Here is a 24,318-nt window from a genome sequence, read left to right as displayed (position 1 = left end):
CGTCTGCCTTCGGCTCAGGTCGTGATCCCAGGGTCCTGGGATCGAGCCCCACATCGGGTTCTCTGCTCGGCGGGAAGCCTGCTTCCTCTCCCACTCCCCCTGCTTGTGTTCCTGCTCTCACTATCTCTCGCTGTCTCTCTCTCTCTCTGTCAAACAAATAAGTAAAATCTTAAAAAAATAAAAAAATAAACTAATAGACTTTATTTTTTTGAGGAGTTTTAGGTTTTTAGAAATAATGGTGGAGGGTAGAGTGTGTTCCTATATCCCCCCTCACTTGCAGCCCCCTTCTCCCATTCCCTATTGTTAACACCCTGCGTTAGTATGGTATATTTGTTATAATTGATGAGTCAATATTAATACAGTATTATTACACATGTTATCTTTTTTGGATCCTTTCAACCAGACAAGATAGATATTATCCCCATTTCAAAAATAAGGAAACTAAGATTGAGTATTAAATCTGGATTGACTGACAAATGTATAAGAACAAGAGCTTGGACCATTATATTCACTTTTTTTCTATTTTACCTACTTTGAGAAATCCTATGTTTTAAATATATTCTGTCTGATGAAATGTATGGTTGGTATTGTATATAATTTTAAAAAAGATCACAACAGGAAATCATTTTTTCCTAAGATCTGATCTTTAGAACTAACATGCTTATCTTGTATGACTACTAGATTAGAACACCAGTTGGTGATTGCCAATGATCACAGTTGCAATGATAATTACTAATTATTTTATAAGTACTCTGAATGTAGTATAATTTAGTTTTGTTATTATAAGCCTTGCTATTTGTCTAATGGCAATATAGATAAACATAAAAACAGCAACAATGCCCTGATTCTTCTTTTACAGCACATCAAGTCATTAAATTCCTTTTAGTATAAATGTGCATTGTTCTTTTCATAACAAACTATTTTTCGGTTATGTTTTTGTTTCATAACAATGAAAGGTCTTAAAAGGCAAAAATACACTGCCCTATCTGTAAAGTAGTGCTGTGTATAATGGTGGACATAGTATATCTATGGCTTTTATTTCTCATTTGGAAAGTCATTTTATACCTAAAGATGGATCTAGTATAAGCAATCTATATGAATAGTGGTTTATATTGATTTGAATATCAGTATCAGAGCTGAGTATCTTGTATTGCAAAGAAAAATCAATACTGTTGCTCTTATGGTCAAACATATGTTGCATCTAATTTATTTCAAGCATGCTGTATGTTGATGGAATCCAGGTTCTGCGATCCCTTCTCTCAGCTGTTTGGTCTCACAGTAACTCTTGCTGAGTCTCTTGGCATGATATAGAATGTAGTGCAATACACCTGAAAGAAATGTGTCCAAGTCAGATCTTCTGAATGTTCTAGCACAACTGTAATTTATTTCCCGTGATTTTTATGTTTTCAAAAGCATGACACATTGCTATATTAATTGAAAATTTACTAATGTAATTATATATTTGTCTTATAGTGAATGGACATCCAATACTCAAGAGAGCTAACATCCGGATTGTTGGAAAGTTGGTATCCAGATCTATAAGAGAAAGAAAAATGAGACATTTATCGCGAGAAGTAGAATAATGTTTCAATACAATTTTACTATCTTAAGAGTTGAACCTATCTACCCAAAGAGATATGTTAACATTGGCCATGGATTAATTATATATCACCAGGAAAAAAATGACAAGCATCTCTGGACAGCAAAAGAAAGATTTCAACAAGTCAGTTTATAATTTCTAAATATCTTTGGATGAACCATTCATTGGATCTTCTTCATTAAAAGCTACTGTTTTATTATACTGAAGTTGAAACCACCTAGTGTCAAGTATTCCTTTCACTGGACTTTAATTTCTTGTGTTCCATTACCAATAAATGCCATGAAGAATATTTAAGACTTTTATTTCTAAAAACTCACTTAAGTTTTTTGGAAATAGTTTCTCAGAATATGTTTTAAACTATATGACTTTATTAGTGTGGTCATAGTATTATTTTTCCCTATTCTCATTCCTCACTCGAGTGAAAGACTGGAAGTCAGTTTAAGTGCTCCTGAATTACCTGCCTTAGTTCAGAAAGGGTTTGAAGCACAGCGGCTAACACTAATTTCTTAAGAATCTTGCATTTAGTTTTATCTGTCTATCCATCATTTGTCCATCAATCCCTCTCTCCCCCGTCCCCTCCTTCTGTGAATGGGGTTGGAGAAACAAGTGAAGGACAGTGAAGGAACAGAACCTGCACCTCACATGGAGACTAGATATGAATAGAGGCAGGAACTGTGTGTGTTTCATTTTTTCAGTTCTTACCTCTGATCTATTACTTCTGCAATCAACTCCGGTTTAAGACTAAAATCTCTCTCAGGCTACTTTATGCAATAGAGTTTAGGGTAGAATCCATATGGAAGTTATTAGAATAAAATCTTTAGAAAAGCCAGTTACAGGAATCATGTTAAGTAATGGCCTCACCAAAACCAGAACCAGGCTGGATTAAAAAACATGCTGATCCTCTAACCAGAAAATGTTTGCAGTAAAACATTTGATGGGGGAAAAAAGCGATGACGAGCTAAAATGTAGACATTAGCGTATTTATGAAATTAAATTATCCATATTCTCTCTGTTGGTAATTGAGAGGGTTTCATTTTAAAGAAAAAAGTTTTTCTTTATTTCAATACTTTTAGTGTTGAAAGCTGGAAAGTGCACAATAAAAAAAAAAAAAAGGAAAAAAATCACACATGAGTTGAGTTCCAGCGTGGTAACAGATCATCAGCCTGCTCCTTTTTATAGCATTATTAGGATAAAAATTTGGCTAGATTTCTGCTACCACTATTAAAAAAAAATTGGGGGAGCAAAAGCATAGAATTATAATGAAAGGCACCTACAAACTAAAATACAGGATTTCCTAATGAGTGTCACTAATTCAAATGGCAAATATATTTATAAGAGAAAGCAATGAATATAAAAATATCCAAGTTACCTTATGAAAATAAAATATAAAAATTATGATTATGACAATTAGGGGCAGGATATAGAAGTTTATTTTTCCTTTAACAAAGTGTGATGATTGTTCTTGTCTCCTATTTCCTACATTTGACTATTGTTCTTGATTTTCAGCAAACTGAGGTAGGGCTACTGAATGTCTTTTCGAGGTGTGATCCTCCATTAAAGTTCAGTGACAGTATGTCACTCTAGAGCCCAGAAGACAGTGTAAGGTCAGGGAAAAGAAGCCTTCACTTCTCAATAGTCAGTTTCTATATAAAAATTGGCACTTGGTGCTCATCAAAGAACAAGAAATATTGGATATGCTCTAAATGTCCATTGTGTTTTTGAGCCAACTACCTGATGGAAGTCATCACTTATATGTAAATGAACTGTCAATGGCTTGCCACGGTTGGCAGTCACTGGACTGTGAAGGGTATGTCTTAATAAGAACCAAAGCTCTTCTCAGACTTTGATTTACTGGAAATAAAATAGAAAAGTCCTCTGAGACTACAAAGGACACTTGTTTCAGATAAAACGTCTAGACAGTAGCAATATATTTAGGGCTTTTATTATAGCAAAACTGCAAATTAGGATGGAGTGGTGAGAAAGTCCCTGTGACCCAGCTGAGTTCTAAAACACTGCTTCTGACTAGAGTAATACAATCTTTAAAATAGCTAAGCCAAATTAAATAAAAGTGCATTAAGAAAAAAAAAAAATCCAGAAACAAGGAAGAGTCAAGATTCAGATTTGTTACCTCTTTTAAATCATCTATGTCTTATGTTTTGCACTCTCTTATGAGTCTATATTTTTCTTAATAAATCCAGCTATTAGAATAATCATGCAGCTATGATCTTGCAACATGGACTACCTCTCAGAAAAGTCAGATTTCAGGGGATTCTTCTTTGTCTATCCATTCCTATTCCCAACTTCCATTCCAAAACACACTACTGCAATACTGAATTCTCTGTAACTATGAATATTTTTATTAATGCTGTTAATAACAATCGTATATTAAGTTTGCATCTTGCTTCGGTACTTGCAGTATACTTTTGCATAAATATGAATGATGGAAACTCTTATCAGTGTGAAAAAAACGATTAAAGAAGACAATGTAGGTGATAAAACTTTAACACTTCATGAAGTGAATCATCTCCATTCAGAGAACTGCAAAATGGGGTGGAGGGCAAGAGGCTTTTCCAAGATAAAGAATAAAGAACAAGGAAAAGAAAAATAGGAGATATCGGCTGGAGCCACATAGTCAACCTTGTCGGGGGTGGAAAGGAACAAGGAAATAAGTATTGAGCCCAGACTTGGCTTGGCATTTGGGTATTGGCTGACTGTTTCTCTGGTCTAGTGGAGCATTTATAGGGGCCTGAAAGTTATCTAAGTTTCAGTTTGCTGACATGGTGGCCCAGGCAGGAGCAGCTCCATCTTGGGCCTAGGAATTTATTTCAACAGTAAGCAGACCAAATATTTATATTAACTACTTTCTCCCAAACACACTATGTTCAAAGAAGTCTATCAGTCAGGGTAGGTTAACAGCTTTGAAAAACAATCCTAAAAATCCCATTGGCTTTAAGTAATAATATCTTTTTTGCTTACTTCAGTGGCCAGCCTGAGTCAGCAGGGACTCTGCCCCATGCAGTCTTCCAGAGAGTCAGGCTTTTTCCATCTTAATAGCCTTGCCACTCTTTAGGGCCACTACGGCAGTCTTCACACCCAGGCAGTAGACAAAAAGAGAATGTGGAGAAAGCATACCCACTTCTTAACTGCTTCGAACACATCACCTCTGCTCACATTCTATTGGAGACAACTTGTTACCTGGCCCCATTGAAATTCAAGGGGGCTAGGAAATGTAGTCTATTTGATATGCAAGAAGAGAATATGTCCCCTCGCTGCTAAAGGGATTAAATTGCATTCCTCATTATTTTAGGGAACAAGAAAAATTTCAAATGCCTTAACTTGGATGGTCATCATCTGGTTTAACCTTCTATTATAAAAGTATCCAAGTAATCTAGATTTTTTTTAGTTTTCCAATATTGTGATGTTAATCTAGATTTTAAATTCTAGATTTTAAAAAAATTCATCAAGAATCCTGCAAACATCTAGCATCAATTTAAAGGAAAACCTTTTTTGTTTTTTAAATTTCTCAGGTATGTGTTTTTTCTTTCCTGAAATTGAAGAACTTGGGGTTTTATTTTTGTTTTGGTTTTGTTATTCAAATAAAAATCACGTCAAGTAAATAATTTTCAGTAATATGCTGATAGGAACCATTCTTTTTATATAAAAGACCACTCATTTCCAGTCTGGAGAAATAGGCTACCAAAAACTAATACTTGCAGAGCAATGGAGGGAAACACAGAATTGTACCATTTCCAAACTTTTCTATATAAATAATCAAGAAAAGAAATACAATAAAATAGTGTAGGACTGATTTATCATTTCAGAAGTAATTCTTCATTTTATTCCAATGGGAAGAATATTGAAGAATTAAAAATTTTCATTCTGGGGTGCCTGGGTGGCTCAGTGGGTTAGGTGGCCAGCTCTTGATTTTGGCTCAGGTCATGATCTCAGATCCAGGGATTGGCCCATTTGAGGCTCCGTGCTGGGCCTGGAGCCTGCTTGGGGTTCTCTCTCTCCCTCTGCTCCTCCCACTACCCCCTTCATGCTCTCTGTCTCTGTCTCTCTCTCTAAAGGAGGGGAAAAAAACAAAAATTCTCATTCTAAAAGACTTTTAAACAGCTAAGAGAAAACAGAAAGATAAAATGTAAAGAACCAGAATTCTAAATAGGTTTGCAGAAAGTTGAACAAATGTGGTAGCTGAAGCCTCCTCCCTTCAAAATTGCCATCTCTTTCTGGAATTAATACTTAAACATTCAAGTTTGGGGGTTATTAAGCATATTTCACATTGGACTCTAATTTGTGTCTCTTCCAATTTTTTTGAGCCGTCTCTGTACATGTAGCTAGTATTCTACATTGTGAAATACACATTTCCAATATAATAATAATAATAGTAATAATAATAATGCACAAACTGTATTTTCAGCCTCCTCATACAAAATTTTGCTTTGGAAATGAGTCGGATAGGGGCAAAGAGCAAGTACAAAGCACTTGTCCTGCTAGAGTACCTCACAGCAGTGACCTGGCCTGGTGATTCGGAGGCCCGTGGCTGTGGGGTAGCTTCCTGATTCAGAGCTTCCTGATTTTGGCAAGACTGTTCCTGGGGTGATACAAAGAGTGACTCATGAAACTCCTTCAATCTGTTTCTTCTGCAATGCCAACAATTTTTTGAGTTGTCCATCTCTCTTAATAAATCTTTCTGGTGAATATAGCTACGGTTGCCCTGTCATCTGAAACTGAGAACCAGACCCATATATTTTCCTTCCTTCCTTCTTTCCTTCCTGTCTTCCTTTCTTCTCTCCCTCTTCACTTACTAATGCTAGTCCATAAAGATTCTACCAATATTAAGGTATTTAAAAATTCAGATGCCTTTTTCAAATTGAACATTTTGGATGTACTACGTAGGCCTAAATGTCAGATATGCAATCTCTTGACATGTCACATTGTCCCAAGCAATCCCAGTTCCACTTTTCCTCTGCATATAACTGTGGCTTCATCTTCATTGAAAACATATTTGGTATCTTTTTTTTTTAAGATTTTATTTATTTATTTCACAGAGAGAGACACAGCAAGAGAGTGAACACAGGCAGGGGGAGTGGGAGAGGGAGAAGCAGGCTTCCCGCAAAGCAGGGAGCCCGATGTGGGGCTCGATCCCAGGACCCCGGGATCATGACCTGAGCTGAAGGCAGAGGCCCAACGACTGAGCCACCCAGGTGCCCCACATATTTGATATCTTAAATGGTATTTCTATAAGTAATTCTCTATAAAAGAAAAGCCAAGGATATCAGAAAAGTAACTTTATTTTTGATAGCAGGATGATAATTTGATGAAACTCCAGAAGCTTGACAGTTGCTTATAATCCACAAAAATGAAAGGGATGGAATAGGCTGAGATTTATCAGTTTAATCTTTCTGCATTTTGACATGTATATTAAAGACTAGACTATTTGTAAATGTAGTACTGTTTCAATGATGATATAATGGTTAGTCTGGAAGTGGAATCCCTCATATAGTTAGATGACTAATGGAACAGACAGTGTAGACTCTGTAATAAGTGAAATACAGCTTTAAGAAAAACTGAGATTGCCTTATGCAACTATAGGTCCTATAGATTTTCATCATAAACCAAGATATCAGGCTAATCTGTAAAAAAGTCTGAACATATGTCTTTGAAACATCATTGGTACTTCAGAATCTTAACTAGGTGATATTCTTGATAAAAGTGTGAGTTTATTTATAATACTCCCTTTACTAAAAGAAAAATACCACCACCAAAAAAAAAAAAAACCACCATAAAAATAAAAATGTACCTATTTTATAGAATTGAGTCGCTGGAGCAGGCATTACTTAAATGGTCTAAAGACCTCATTTTATAAAAATCAAAGCTTAAGTGGAGGGTGAAGTGAGAGCATACAGCAATTTAGTGTCTGAGCTGGGATTGACATAGGATCTGCTGATTCCAGGCCAGTCTTCTTTATCCTATTCCTTCTTACGTCCCCAGAAGACAAAATGAGGATAATTTCCCTAGAAAGAAGGATCCACAATGCAGGCCGGAGCCAGGCAACTTCGCAAACTACACTTGCCAGCAGTACAGATGCCTCCTTCTGAATTCTCTGATCTTCTCTCTTCTCCCACATAAAAAATATCCCTGCTGTCCTTGCTAGCATCCTTCTTTTCCTCAGGCTTGAGAATAGGTTGGCTAATTTGATCAATTAAATTGGTTCAAGGTGTTAATGGATCCTAATGGCTTCATGTATTACCTTGTTTGCATTTTAACGAGGCCCATGAACTGCCCGTGAGTGACTAATGCTGGCAGATTCTGACATTGTGCAAACCAGGTGAGGGGCATCCTGGCAACATTCATGTCACGATTTACTACTGACTTCATTGAACACAAGAAATCCCTATTAGAAATTTTACTCTGTGTGTTTGTTAGGATAGATACTAAGCGAGCCTCCCTCCTACTGCACATCTTGTGACCTGATGATTGTATCAATACAGCATACTCTTTCAGGTTTTATAGAAGGGAAGTCCATGTTGGATCTTGACTCCCAGGCTAGCCGATACCAATTCTCGGAGCTAAATCTCAAAGAATTACATTTCTTAAAAAACTCATATTTCTTATGTAAGATAGTTAGCCAGTTCCCTTCTCTTCAAAACGTTTTCTGGATTTGTCCCTTTCTTTTTCATGTCGCGTTCATTCTGCTAGTCCAGGACCTTATCACTTCTAATCTAGACTTCTTACTATGTCTCTGAATTTTCTCCAATGTCAGTGTCCCCGTTCTCCAATCCAGCGCAGCATTGCATGGCCCTTCTACTTAGGTACACATCCGTTGTTCATGACTTTCTAGACCCTCAGCTGAAGTTCAAGTCTTTACCCTGGTGCTCTGTGCTACTTACAATATCTCTTTATCTTATTGCCTCGTCTGCCAACCACCCAAAGAAAGCCCCCTCCGTTAGTTCATGGCACCTCTCCCATTTTCTCCTTGTCTGCTCGAAATTTAGCCAGTCGTCTAGACAACCAGTCCTAGAGCTACCTTTTCAAATCTTTCCTAGAAAACTTTCATCCTTAGTGTTTTTATTCCCTTCTGCCAGCTTGAATTTGTCTGCATCATTTATTTTTGTTCTTGATAATGTTATTTTGCACTGATTTATACTGGTCTCAGTGAGCTGTTTCATGTGCATAACTTTTAACTGACCAGAAAAAGAAAAAAATTAAAAAAAAAAAAGGCTCCTGAGAGCAAAGATTATACCACATCCCTAAACCTAGCACAAGTTTTTGAGAAATGTTCATTGAATTAAGAGGATTTACACCAGACTGCTCAATCAAGCTGAACAGGCTAGCAAGGGTTTTACTGAGATATGAAAGGCTTCAGACTTTGATCCTACACCAAACACTGGAAAATATAGAGACAGTAGCAGGTCACAAAAAGGCTGATGAAAAAATGTGTTATCTAAACTGAGACAATTGTGAAAGTAAAAGGGGCACCAAAAATAACTAAAGTTATTTTTTTCCCACGAAATTCCTAATTTTATTATATTGGACCTATACAATAACTCTATTAAAAACTATTTTCAAAAAATAAAACTTTCTTAAAAATAGCATACATCTACATGCCTTAATGCAACATACAAAAATACCTTTTTATTGATTATTTGAACATAAAAAGAAGATACGCAGCATAACTGTTCTTGGTATTGTTACCAGAGCCCTAGGGTGCGGGAGCACCTGGCCCCAGGGATCACAAACAGACCAGGTTTGACCACTTGCCACTGACAAAATCTAAGGGCAGAAGCACCAGTGGTGGTGAAACAAGAAAGGAATTTAATTCAGGGAGGCCCACACCAACAAGACAGCAGACTAGTGTCCCAAGAACTATCTCCAAGGTGCTGTGAATAGGCTAAGTTTATACAGGAAAAACGAGGAACAAAGATGGGTGGGTATATGCATCTGAAGTTAGGTTGATCATTGTCTTGGGGTCAATCACACAGGGACTTGATGGCTTTAGGGTAGCTGTTATTGCTTGAGGGTGTAGTTTCAGTTCCCATCACTGGGTGTTTTGTCCTCTGGGTCCCTCGCTTGAGTTAACAGGTAAGCTGGAGGGAAAAACAAAGCAATTAAGAGGAATAAGTGGAAGGCAAAATGGTGTCAGTCAGGGCAATACTGGATCCTCCTTCAGCATTAATTCACATTTTTAAATCATGTACTTTAAGGAATTGGCAGTAGCTCTTTACTACAATGCCATTTGTATTTCTCTCAAATATGGTCTCATTCTTTTTATTATTTTTTTTTCATAAAACTGCCTGAAATAGACTTCTAAGTTGCATCTTATGGTTAACAAATTTAAAACGGACACCTTCTATTGAATATTCTCTGTAGATCATATTAGGTAAGCTCAAAGCAAATTCTGCTAAATGGAGAACATTCTCAAGCATAAAATTTTTTGTATTAGCATACATAAATATTTCAACCCCAATATTTTCACAGATATTCATAGTTAGCCTCCAGTTAGAGTCCATTCTTTCATATTTTTACATGAAACAAGTGTATCAAATATGTTAAGATGATTTTTGAATGTTTTATCAACTTTAGATGGTATAAAATCATAGGCATTTTTTCAGTTTCATTGAATCCCAGAACATAACTTATTCAATTAAATATTAGAACTCCCATAACATGGTGTTCCTACCAGTCGAGATACTCCAAAGCAAAACTATAGAATTTCAGAATTAAATCTTACATATTATTTAAGCTACTCTTGCTTTTATATGAATAAATGTCAGTGTCTTCCTGTTGACTAGTTTTCTTTCCCGATACAGTGCAAATCAATAAAATCTTTCAAAGATAGCATTTTTTGACAACTCCCTTTGTTGAATATTTTTAGTAAAGATTTCATATTGATTTTGAAGAAAATGAAGAAAATCTAGAGGACTCACAAGCGTTGATTTACAAAGTCATTCTTTAAAAGCAAAACATTTCTGAAATCAGGTTGGTGATGGGCAGGAGTGAGAGAAAGTACATACCGCTACGGTGAAGTATGGCTTCAGTTTCAATCTTGTCTTCATTCCCCAAACTTTGTAGTAAGGTTATTCTTTTTTTTTTTTTTTTTTAAGATTTTATTCATTTATTTGACAGAGAGAGACACAGTGAGAGAGGGAACACAAGCAGGGGGAGTGGGAGAGGGAGAAGCAGGCTTCCTGCTAAGCGGAGAGCCCAGTGCGGGGCTTGATGCGGGGCTTGATGCGGGGCTTGATCCCAGGACCCTGGGATCATGACCTGAGCCGAAGGCAGATGCCTAACGACTGAGCCACCCAGGAGCCCCTGTAGTAAGGTTATTCTAACTCAGTGTGTGTGTGTGTGTGTGTGTGTGTGTGTGTGTGTGTGTGAAATTCCACAACTGCAGCTTCTATTTCAGAATGCTGCAGCTTATTTGTATGCAGTTTGAATTATGTGCGTACTACAACCAATTCGAAGAATATTTCTGCCCCAAAATTTCTTAATTTTGTAAGGACATTGTTTTTACCGTAATCCCATTCTTCACAAAATGTATATTGATATTATCCCTGCAAAAACAAAAGCTGTATTTTTAATGTTGAACTTTTTAACTTAATTTACAAAAGCACTTAAAAAATAACAGATGCCTCATCTTTGAGAGAATAAAATTCCAAAAAAGCTTTACTTTAATTCCATGAAACATATGAAAAAAATCATACCATTTTTACAATTATCTTACCTGATATTTCCCTTTATAGGATCTGATGATATTAATATAATATACTTTGTATATTGTCTCTTTCTGCCAATAGAATTAACACATTAATAGATACCACTTAATTTGGAGATCATGTAAAAGAAAACTTGGATTTGAAAATAAGCAAAAATCCATTTAGTAATGAATCTAAATCGATGTCCTACTTCACAGTGTTATACTTAAAGGTATCTTCTGAGTCTGTACATTTTAAGTCATCATCTTTGGGCATAGTCTTCTTAAAATAACTACTGGAAAAAATTTTGAGAAATAAACTCAGTCCTTAATTTTTTTTTAAGATTTTATTCATCTATTTGACGGAGAGAGAGATAGTGAGAGAGAGAGAGCACAAGCAGGGGGAGCGGCAGAGGGAGAGGGAGAAGCAGGCTCCCCACTGAGCAGGGAGCCTGACAGGGGACTTGATCCCAGAACCCTGGGATCATGACCCAAGAGGAAGGCAGACACTTAACTGACTGAGCCACCCAGGCATCCCTCAGTCCTTAATTTTTAACTGAATGCTAAAGATTTCTTGAGTCGACGGCTATTAAAAAATGTTTGTTGCAAAATTAAAATGTTACCATACAAGATATGGGTTAACAGTTCTGAAGCCATTTTACAGGTATACTAGACACGAACAAAGAAGTAAATACATTGCAGATTATGAGTTAAGTTTCTCACTTTCTGAGAAGTTACAAATAAGCAAAGTGTAATGATTTAGAATAAAAAATTCTAAATTCTAGAACAAGCTCTAATAATAGTATTGAATTTTAACCCTAAGGTTAAAAAAACTCCGTGAGTCCATAATAATACAAAAATGACTGCATAAATAAATGGGAGAGAACATATGCTACCAAAAATAAGTGTAAGTTATAAAGCCACTCTCTGCTCTTTATTGTTGACTGCTCAGTCTCCATTTCCTGTACACATTTCACGTACAGCTAATCTGTAATTTGCCGTGTTTCTTACTGACTCCACCAGCTCAAGGTCTGGAAGTTCAGTGCGTCTTGGAAACCCTGACAGGGGCCAGAGCACAACTGTCTGGTACACCATGTGGCCAGCAGGGGCGGTGGCATTAAATACATCCCCCACCTGAGTGTGGGAAACCTTTCACAATGTATGCCTATGTCAAACCATCACATTGTACACTTTAAGTACATTACAATTCTATTTGTCAATTATACCTCAATAAAGCTGGGAAAATACTACTAAAAGCCAGGATATTGCTAAAAATAACGAAGTGAGTTTAATTTACATTTCTATTTCCAAGACCAATGGTAAGAGCTTCCACCCTGATGAGCGTCCTTAGTAAATAAAAATATACTCAATCCTCCCCCCCAAAAAAACCCTTTCCCTAATGTAACTGGATACCAAAAGGAGTTGCTGTGTCTAGCTGCTGTTGTTGACACACACTTTGCTTTATCAGGGAATACTCTGCATTTTGTTCTTGAATGGAAGATGTAAATTGTATTATTTATAAAAAAAGCTTTGGAAAAGAGAGATGGGTCATTGAAGACTGATTTCTTGAATTAACCTCATATTGAATGAGGCTATTTGCTGCACATAAACATCACGTACTGCCAGATGATAACTATGACAGAAGCTGGAAGTGCACAGGGGAGCTTTACCAAGCTAATTTTGGCTTATTTTTAATGTAGTTATTAAAATGAATACTTCAGTAAAAAATGAAAAATCTGAGGAAAATACTAACTAGATGGGAAGCTGGGACAATAGGTGTAAGTCAGCACTGTTTCGAGCAAACTAGAATGTGTGGCCACCTTAATTATAGAATGGAGACTGAACCAGTTCCAAGGATGAATTGTTTGTCCTTTCGAAAATGCTAATGCTTTTAGCCAGGAGCATGCACTTTTTAATTTGCCATAGTCCTCCTTACTGTGTCTATTTACTCTACAAAGTGATTTCATCAATTATTTGGGTAGAATTGATATTTTTATAATATTCTCATTCATAATCATGGTGCATTTCATCACTAGTTCAGGTAAAGTGGAGGAAAGAACATTAAAATAGCCATCAGCTGGTGACTGCCTGGTGACATCTGGATGGTGGCAAATATGTCACAGAACCTCATCCCATGAGGTCACCGAGCTTGTGATGGAGCAAGACTAAAACAAGGCAATTACCTAATGACACAGACAAAAATAAGGACACCATGCAAACCACAGAGATGACCTAACATCCCCTTCCCAGATAACGTGTGAATGTTGCTTATTTACCAATTACAAAATTACTTCTTTGTTTCTCACACCTCTTAGATAAAGTTAAGATTTCCAATAACCCACAACCCCCAAGCAATTACCTCTGCTTTCTGACATCATCCAGTCCAGAGCAAACCCTCACTTCCTTAAGCTCTCTCCCAAATCACCAACACAAGCCCAAATCCTGTCAAAAGCCCCCAAACCCATCCTCTTCTCTCTGTTCCCCGTGGCGTGCAGTTTTCCTTGCTAAGCCAAGTAATCAGGAGAATTGATGCTCAATTTGAAGACAGGTTGTTCTAATGGTCTCTGTATTTGCATCTTAGACACAGGTCTTCTATGTCCTTAAATAATGGCTTGAGGGGTGCCTGAGGGGCTCAGTTGGTTAAGCAGCCGACCCTTAATTTCAGCTCAGGTCATGATCTCAGGATCCTAGGATGGAGTCCTGCATCTGGCTCCCTGTTCAGTGGGGAGTCTGCTCAAGGATTCTCTCTCTCCCTCTGCCCCCACCATGCTCTGTCTCTCTCCCTCTCTCAAATAAATAAATCTTTAAAAAAATCATAGTTTGATTTTGGGGATTGTTATAAGTTGAATTGTGTCCCCTGCAAATATTTGTTGAAATCTTAACCCCCTTAATCTTAACTTCTTATTTTCTCCTTCTTTTTTTTTAAAGACATATTTATTTATTTGAGAGAGAGAGAGAGAGTGGGGGGAGGGGCAGAAGGAGAGACTCTTCAAGCAGACTCCCCTGCTGAGCACGGAGCCCAACGTAGGGCTCGATCCCACAACCCATGAGATCATGACCTGAGCTGAAATCAAGAGTTGGATGCTTAACCAACTGAGCCACCCAGGCGCCCCTTAACTTCTTATTTTCAAAGCACCCAGAATGTGATCTTCCTTGGAAGTAGGGTCATTACAGACATAGTTAGTTAAAATAAAGTCATACAGGAATTGAGTTGGACTGTAATCCAGTATGATTGTTCTCATAAGAAAACGGTCATGTGAAGACGCAGAGACCTAGGAGAAGCACCATGTGTAAATGGAGGCAGAGACTGGAGGTGTGCAGCACGAACTATGCAGCACCCAGGGCTACCAGAAGACCGAAGAGGCAAAGAACCGTCCCTTTGAGAGTTTAAAGAGAGTACGTGTGGCTCTACCAACACCCTGATTTCAGACCTCTAGGCTCCAGATTCTTGAGAATTTCTGTTATTTTAAGCCACTTAGTTTATGCTACTTTGTTAAGGTGGCCCTGGGAAATAAATACGGGCTTACATATTTTTGTTAGGTGTTTTCCTAGGCATATTATAATTTTGTTGCTATTATAATCAGTATCATTTTCTGTTATAATTTTAAGTGGTTATGGGTTCTTTATTTCATATATTTAATATATTAAAACATACTCATTTTTTTTGATTTTATATATTGACCTTCTATCTAACCATCTTGCTGAAACTTATTGTGAGCTCTAATTGTTTGTTTAGAAATTATCATATATCCTCTTTATTGATAAATGTGTTCTATACAAATAATTGTTTTATTTATTCTTTTTTTGTTGTTTTAAGATTTTATTTATTTATATGTCAGAGAGAGCACAAACAAGGGTAGAGGCAGGCAGAGGGAGAAGCAGACTCCCCGCTGAGCAAGGAGCCTGATTCAGGACTCGATCCCAGGAGCTTGGGATCATGATCTGAGCTGAAGGCAGATGCCTAACTGACTGAACCACCGAGGTGTCCCTGTTTTATTTATTCTTTACCAATCTTTATGCATTTATTTATTTTTCTGCTAGCCTTTCCTTGGCTAGAAACTTTAGTGCAACGATGAATAATGATGAATGATGAGTGAGAGTGGGCAACAGTACTTTATTTATGATGAATAAGCATATTTCTCAAATTTTACTGTATATATGTATTTTTTCCTTAGTTTTTCATTTGTCATGTTAATGTCAATGTATAAATTACATCACAGTATTTTCTTCTTCCTTTTTTTTTTTAGAGAGAGAGAGAGTGCATATGCACAAGAGAGGGGAGGGACAGAGGGAGAGGGAGAGAGAATCCCAAGCAGGCTCCATGTCCAGGGCAGAGCACGGCATGGAGCTCAATCTCATGACCCTGAGATCATGACCTGAGCCGAAATCAAGAATGGAGCATTCAACTGACTGAGCCACCCAGGCTCCCCTGCAGTATTTTCTGATGTTAAATCATTCTTGAGTTCTTATGAGAAATCCTCCTTGGTTATAAGGTATTTATTAAACACTGCTGGATTTGATTTACAAAAACCGTATTTAGGATTTCTTCATCTATGTTACCACATGGATTATTGGTAATTTTGGATTTTCTTGAATTCTCTATCAGGTCTATTTTCAAAGTTACATTAGCTTCCTGACATTAATTTGTTAACCACTCTCTAATTCTATTATATAAAACTTTTTATATAAGATAGGATTTGAAATTAATAAAATGATTCTATAAAATTGCCTCAGCTTCCTAATAGCTTTTTTAAGGGAGAGACTGTAGACTGCCAGTTTCATTTTTTAAAATAGGTATTGGGTGTTTTTTTGTTTTTTGTTTTTTGTTTTTGTTTTTTTTTTTTAAGTTACTTTTGGTAATTGACATTGACAAATTTTAATGTCCTGGCAAAAAATTTGCTACTATTTGTAAAATATCTATTACATTTATAGCCATGTTCTTTTCCTTTCTATATTAATGTTTATATAGTACCTACCACATAGGGTTCCTGTGAGGATTAAACAAATTAATGTAAAGTGTCCACATCAACCTTGCTAGATAGAGGTTGTTTATTAGTCTTTTTAAGAAACATTCTATTACTTTTGTGATTATATTTTTTTCTATTTACTTATTGTCTGCTCTTGTCTCTTTTATTTCCTTATTTCTGCTTTCTTATGTATAATCTGTTTTTCTTTTAATAGCTTCAGTAGCTAATTGTTTTTAATACCTCTTGTTTTTAGAATAATTGCATAATAATAATTGCAGAATAATTTGTCTAAAATTTCTATCTAACCAATACTTTAGCTGTATCTATTGGGTTTGATATGTAATATTTCTGTTATTCATTGCAAATATTTTGTAATTTTAATTTTTATTTAGTCTTTAACTTAATGATATTTAGATTATTGTAGTATTCAAAGGTATGATATGATTTTTAAAAACTTCTCACTTCACATTTTAGATTGTTGAATTTGGAATTATCTCCAACATTTGTGTTTTCCATTTATTATGCTTTTCCTTTGCTGATTTTTCTCCTATCTGCCTTCTGTTAGATTGATCAATTTGCTTTGTTACTGGTTTATTGCCTTTATAGATATTAACGTATATACTCGAATGCATTTTTCTATCAGAGTTTAAAGTTTTCATTACTTCTATTCTCCTGCATGAGAAATAACATTTAGCAAGTTTTACTCTTCATTGTACAGAATTTACTTTTAGACTTCTAGATTTGTATATATTTTGACCAGAAAAATAGTAATTTTTATGTTAAATATTTTATTAATGTTTGTGGTATTTTTCTTTCTGGAATAACTTTTATGCTTGTTAAATTGTACCCATTAGTAGTTTCTCCAATGAGGTCCTATGGGTAGTAAATTCTGTTACGTGTTGAATATCTGAAAATATCTTCACTTCTCTCCCTTTTGAATGATACTTCAGCTGGATCTAGAATGTGAAATTGGAAGTTATTTTCCTTCAGTACTTAGAAGATTTTATTCTAACATTTTCTACCTTTTATTCTTGCCAATGAGATCACTGCTCTATGTCTGTCATTCCTTTTAGGTAATATTTTTATTCTTCTCAAAGGCTTATAAGATTCTTTATTTGTTCTTGGTATTCTGCAGTTTCACTAGGATGTGTTCTTGGAGTAATTGTCTTCATTTATTTGGCTTGGCTTTATATGTACAGTTTTCATCATTCTTCAAAGGTGGAAAAATTCTCAGCCACATTAAACAGACATTGCCTCTCTGTTATCTCTATTCTCTACTTTGGGAAACTTATGAGACCTCAATTTATTGGTGCCTCATTGCATCCTTCATGTCCCTTTCTTTCTCTGTTGTGCTTTTACTTTTTTTTTTTTAACCTCCCAAACTGTATTCTGAAAGAACTCCTCAGGTTTATATTCCAATTTAGTAACTCTTTCTTCTTTCTTTTCTTTCTTTCTTTCTTTCCTTCTTTCTTTCTTTCTTTCCTTCTTTCTTTTTTCTTTCTTTCTTCTTGCTTTCTTTCTCTCTTTCTTTTTCTTTCTTTCTTGATTTTATTTATTTGTGAGAGAGAGAGAGAGAGCACAAATGGGGGAAAGGGCAGAGGCAGAGGGAGAGAGACAAGCAGACTACTCCCTGAGCAGAGACCCCAATGTAGGGGTTGATCCCAGAACTTTGAGATCATGACCTGAGTTGAAGTCAGGTGCTTAACTGACTGAGCCACCCAGGTGCCCCAGTAAGTCTCTTTTTAATTGTCCCTCTGTTCTAGAGTATTATTTTGTCCATGGAATTAAAAAAAATAATAAACATATTAAATTGCAAATTTCTGCAACTGGTTCTTTTATATATATATCCATTTATTCTTTTTCCCCATTTATTCTTGATTCATGATTTTGTTTCATAATGTATTTTTAAAAAATATATTTACCATTTTTTCCTTTTATCTTATTTATAATCATTTAAAAATTTTTTTCTACTAGTTAATCCATCTCCATATTACTCAGTTTGTGGATTGTTACATAGTATTAGCTTTCTATACATTCCTGTATATTGTGTCATGCAGACACTTCTTACTAGGAATTGTTTCTAATTGTTTATCGTTCCTTTTTCTTTTTCTCCCTCTTTCTTTAGTCATCCCTACTTAATTGGTTATTTTCTGGTTGCCTACCCTGACCCCCATTTCATCAGGGACAGAATTTGGACTAACAATGGCAGCAAAATATAAATGATCTTGGAGCGATTACGGATTCAGTTGTTTACCTAATGCTTGGTTAGCTCTAGTCCAGGTTATTGGTTTGGTGTGTGTCCCTTCCTCCAACACAGTGTGCAGCTCTATACAACCTATAGCCTCAGGTGACTCCTGAAGCTTTCCAGTCTCGCATTACAGGTTTGATGGCCCTACTCCAGTTCCTGCTACCCCTCAAGAGTCACCTTTTGGTGACCTCTCCGTACTTCAGGGCTTGGAGCCCAGCAAGCCTATAATTCAGCCCTTTATTTTTCTGAGTTGCTATTCAGTTGCTGGTACAGGGAGATGTGAATCTGTTTTTCACATATTCTATCATTTTTGTGTGCTTTGATTAGATGGGGTAGTTAATAGTATGGACTTGCAGTGATATCTGGACTCCAGCACACAAATGAATGCCTAAGATTTATTTCTGGAATAGAAACATTTTCTCTTTAAAATATTTGCATGTAAGAAGAGTTAGTTTGAAAAATAACAACAGAAATCTTTTATCTTGCTCTATATCAGAGAACTGTGAGAAAAGAAAGAACCACCACCAAATAAAAACTAAAAAACACAAACAAACAAAACAAAACAAAAAACAAAACAAAACAAAATTGACAAATCAGAATTTAGGTAATTAGAACTTTTTGATAAAGTGTCTGTGTTGGAGCATATCAGGCATTCCTCTTCCCAAAGAAGGTTAGAGACTCTGAACAAAAAGGAATATTGGAAAAGTAAAATAACAGTAATGTTGAGTGCTTACTATGCATTAGGTCCTTGCAGGTAGGTGGTCTTAGTTCTCAAAATTACCCTATGAGTATATTATTATCTTCATGATATGGTGAAGAAACTAATTGAGGCTCAGACCATATAATTAGTCCAGGCTGAGCCAATGGAGAAATTTAGGAGTACCTAAATCTGAGCCTAATTTGTGCCTAAATTTCTGTCAAGTTGTCTTCCCACAGGGAAAATGGGATTACCCACACATTAAAGCATAAGAGTGAAAAGTTTTTAAAAAAATTCTTTAGGCTGAAGTATCTTTTCTCCTTCACTATAGCTAATCCTCCCACATTCTCTAGTAATAACTTTCTCTATCCAACACCTTTTCCCCCTATTTCTCATGTTATTGAGAACACATGCATTAACCTGAAGGGAACAGTATTTGTTCCTTGGCAAATTTGAAGTTTCAAGAAAACCAAACAAAAAGAAAATCCAGAGGGAGTGGTGAGACCAAAAGGTTCAATTTCCTTTAATCACACTTCTGACTTTTTTAGGCCCTTTAGCAGATGGACTTAGGTTTATTTGGGGGATTGTTGAAATCCCTAAAAGATGGGTGCCATCAGGGTAGAGTTATCCACAGGGACAAAGCTTAGAGAAAAACAAATGTCTTACTTCCTAGAAACTGAAAATGTCAACAGGATAAGCTTAAAAATCAATCTGCTAGTTCACAGAAAGGATCAGAAAAAGTGTAAAGTGATCACAGATGCTCAATTTTTGGAGCAGACATGGTGTGGTATAAAGAAAGAAGTACTTCTACTAACCATCAAAATTCAGTTTTTCTCTAGATCAAGGAAGCAATTCTTTTGGGGAGGCAAGGCTAAGGTGTACCCCTCAAGGAAAAACTGAGAAACACTCACTTGTCTGGCACAGAGGTAAAAAGAACACCTACTAGTAATAACAATAGTGAATATATATGGAGTGTTTGCCATGTGTCAGACAGTGCTCTTAGCTGTTTATATGACATGATCTCATTTAAACCTCACAGTATTCCATGCCAGGTAAATATTATTATTCTCATTTTGTGGATATATAAGTAATGTTTAGGAAAGCTAGTAAATGAAAGAGTCTGAACTTCAATCCTGTCGTTAACATCTGGGCTTTTTGAGTTATCATGGTTGTTCTAGATTGAAGTTTCTCACCTCAATACTTTTCATATTTTGGGCCAGATAATTCTTTATTGTGGAAGGTTGTTCTGTGTATTATAGGATGTTTAGCATCATCTTTGTCTTCTACCTCATAGGTGCCAGTAGTAATTCCACAGTTATAACACGCAAAAATGTCTCCGAATATTGCTAAAAAGCCCTTGGGAAGCTAAATTGCCCCCAGCTGATAACTGCTGCCCTGTATCAATCCATTACAAGGAAAGAGCAGAAGTAGGGGCGCCTGGGTGGCTCAGTCAGTTAAGCGTCTGCCTTCGGCTCAGGTCATGATCCCAGGGTCCTGGGATCGAGCCCCGCATCGGGCTCCCGGCTCAGCAGGGAGCCTGCTTCTCCCTCTCCCACTCTCCCTACTTGTGTTCCCTCTCTCGCTGTCTCTCTGTCAAATAAATAAATAAAATCTTTAAAAAAAAAATTAAAAAAAAAAATTAAAAAAAAAAAAAAAAAGAAAAAGAAAAGAGCAGAAGTAGATAAAGATTGAACCTGCCCAGAATTATTGGCAGGTTTGAGACTTACATATATTATACACTCTGCTTGGCTTAGAATACAAAGTGCTTCAGTCATATAAAACAAAAATCCACAGGCACTTGTCATAGGCACTCAAAAGAAAGCAACTTTGCACCAAGAATATTTGCTAGGTTGGTTGGAGAGGTCACAGTTGTAAAGAGCCAGGTTCTTTACTCAGTATGTTGAGAGAAATAATATGATATGGTAGTAAAAGAACAGGCTTTGGAGTTGGATGAATTGAGTTTGAATATAAGTAGTGTTTTTTATAGTCCTATTTGAATGGTCTTGGGAAAAATTACTTACACCTGCCAAGATTCCACTTCTTCATCTATAAAAGTGGAAATTTTTACTCTTTCCACAAGGTTTTTGGAAACTTACATGTAAACATGTGTGTATATGATGTAGAGTACAGTACATTATAATGATTGTCATAAGTGATGCCAAAATAATATGTAAGAATTGTTCCATCTATGGCTAAAAAAATGACTTATAGTCAAGAACATATATAAACTTGCTTCTGCATGTCCTGATTCCAAAGATGAATACTGATATTCTCTTTAGATAGTATGTAACACAACCCAACTAACAAAATCCAAACCAGAGCTGCTATTGTATATAAGGAAAATTGGCCAAGTTCTTCTACGTGACAAATGATTCTGTGAGCAGAGTTCACAAGGAACAATTTGTGAGTTTGAGAACAAGAAGCAATAATGTGGTGTCACCAAGAATTTGGAAAACAGGCATCAAGGTGAGCTTTTGAGAGTTAAAGTGTAAGATCACCGACCAGAGTTGGGCAAAATCATTTTATAGACCAAATGACTGTCAGGCCAGCAAGACAAATATATAACCTGACTAAATGTATTGGCCAGTCTAGAGAAACAATGTGCCATGCATTCAGGAAGTGGGGTGGGAATTTGGGGGCCACAAGAAACACAGAAGAAGGAGAATCATTTTGGTAGTGCCACCCAAGTCTGTCCTGGGGATAGGCACCAACAAACACCAGGAATTTTGGGTGTATTAGCAGGACTATCTCTAGAGAGGGTTGTATAAGTCTATCTTAGCATAATTGCATCACTATATTTCATTACTTCAACAAAAATTTAGTGCCTAATATGTGTCAGACACTCTTCAATAGACAAGAAAACATAACATTGAAAAATCAAGATAAGTCTCTGCTTTCAGAATTTACATTCTAGTGTGGAAGATAGACATTTTGAAAAAAAATGAGCAAATAAATATATCATGTGGAGAAATGTGCTAAGGAAAAAGCAAAGGAATAGAAACAAGAGTACTATTTTTGGTGAGTTATCAGCAATAGCCTCTTTGAAGAAGTGGCATCTGACTGGAGACTTGAAGGATGGAAAGAAGTACAACCATGCAAATGTCTGAAGGAAGACAAATAGGCAGAGAAGACAGCACATGCCAAGGTCCTGAGGCATGATCTGTTTTGGAAGGCTGGAGGAAGAGCAAGGAGACAAAAATGGATGAAATGTACTAAGGAAAGAGGGGAGAGGTAGAGATGAAGTCAAACAGATAATCACCTGCCAAATTATGCAGAACCTTACAGGCCATGATTACATTTTTGAATTTTAATTTGAATGAATATGAATCAATTAGAAGCTTTTGAACAGAGGAGTGTCATAATATACACTTTAAAATGACCTCTCTATTGATTGGAGAACAGATAGTAGAAAGCAGGTAAAAGTGGAAGCACAGAGAATACTCAGGAGCCTACTGCAATAATCCAGGTGACAAATAGTGACTACCTGGATTTGTGTGCTAGCAATGAAAGTGATGCTAGGCAGTCAGGTAGTAGATGTTCCCTGAAGTTGGAGGCTACAGGACTCGCTGATACATCAAATGTGGGATGTGAGGAAAACAGAAGAGTCAAGAAGAACTCCAAAAATTTTAGCTTGAATTCTGGTTCAGGAGAATTGTACTTGCTTGAGATGGGATATACTCAAGGAGGGTGATGCGCAGGTATGGAGAGTAGTTTACATTCGAGATGCCTATTAGATATTAGAGAGAGAAGTAGGATATTGGAAATACAAATCTAGAGTTCAGGGGGAGGGGTTGGGCTAGAGATATAAATTTAAGGTCTTCAATATAAAGATGATGGTTAAACTATTGGACTAGATGAGATTACCCAGAATGAGCATATAGAAAAGAGACCAGAGCTATGGACTAGCCCTAAATTATTATAATATTGATAGGCCAAGACACTTGAAAAAAAATATCTAGCCAAAAGGGACTCAATAGATGAAACAGTTTCAGCAACAAAACAAATTATGAAAACAGTGGGTTGAATAAACCCATTGAATGAACCCATTGAATGCAATATGAATTCATGACTCCATACTGATATAAAAGTGATTAACGAAATAGATGGGGGAAAATAGAAAGCTTAGCCTGAAAGCAAAGAGCATGCCAACTAATAAATGTCGAAGATAAAAAGTCACCATTTTGAAACCATGATAGTAATAATTAAGGCAAGAATCATCAACAAATATTAAGACTAAAAGTTTAAAGTTAATGAGAAGCAGAATATATACAGATTCTCAAAGTATCTCCTTATTAATTACTTATTAATTGTAAAGGGAAAAGTAGTAACTCTACAGGGAGAACTTGGAGGATATCACTCTAGCCAAATGATCAGAGAGAATGTTATCAATAATGGAACAAGCCAATACTGTGTGTCTCCTAATGAGATGTGCTGAAGATGACACACTTCCATTTCTGTAATATTCTTACCAAACATGCAAACCTAAATGTAATCATAAAGAAAAGTCATTCTGTAAAGTAATGGCCTGTATTCTTCAAAAAGTCAATGTCGATTATGCTAAGTGAAATAAGTCAAGCAGAGGAAGACAATTATCATATGGTTTCACTCATATGTGGAACATAAGGAATAGCACGGAGGACCATAGGGGAAGGGAGGGAAAACTGAATGGGAAGAAATCAGAGAGGGAGACAAACCATGAGAGACCCTGGACTCCAAGAACCAAACTAAGGGTTACAGAAGGGAGGGGAGTGGGGGGGATGGGGTAGCCGGATAATGCGTATTAAGGAGGGCTCGTGTTGTGATGAGCACTAGGTGTTATACTAATGAATCTATGAACTAATGAATCTTTGAACACTACATCAAAAACTAATGATGTACTACTATATGTTGGCTAACTGAACATAATAAAAAAATAAAATAAAGGACTGAAATGATAATTAAAAAAAAGTCAATGTCATGGAAGACAAATATAGTCTAAGGAAAAGTTCCTGATTAAAGGAGGTGTAACAGGTAAATTCAGTCATGGTTCTGGATTGGATGCCAGACCAGAAAAAAAAAAATTATTATAATGGGTATTATTGGGACAACTGGTGAAATTTGATTAATTCT

General features: G+C 36.3%; 1 protein-coding gene across 1 annotated transcript in view; it reads left to right on the top strand.

The window, feature by feature from the left end:
• The window catches only part of IQCM (IQ motif containing M), a 363,870-nt gene extending 362,287 nt beyond the window's left edge, over positions 1-1,583 (top strand). Inside the window, exon 14 of the mRNA XM_032412700.1 lies at positions 1,474-1,583. Within this exon, the coding sequence (XP_032268591.1) occupies positions 1,474-1,583 (110 nt within the window). The remainder of the gene's footprint in view (positions 1-1,473) is intronic.
• The last annotated feature ends 22,735 nt before the right edge of the window (positions 1,584-24,318 follow it).

The sequence above is a fragment of the Phoca vitulina genome, unplaced genomic scaffold, assembly GCF_004348235.1.
Source record: "Phoca vitulina isolate PV1807 unplaced genomic scaffold, GSC_HSeal_1.0 scaffold14, whole genome shotgun sequence".
In the NCBI taxonomy this organism is placed as follows: domain Eukaryota; kingdom Metazoa; phylum Chordata; class Mammalia; order Carnivora; family Phocidae; genus Phoca; species Phoca vitulina.
Note: the sequence above shows the minus strand (reverse complement) of the source record. Positions and strands in the feature narration are given on the sequence as shown.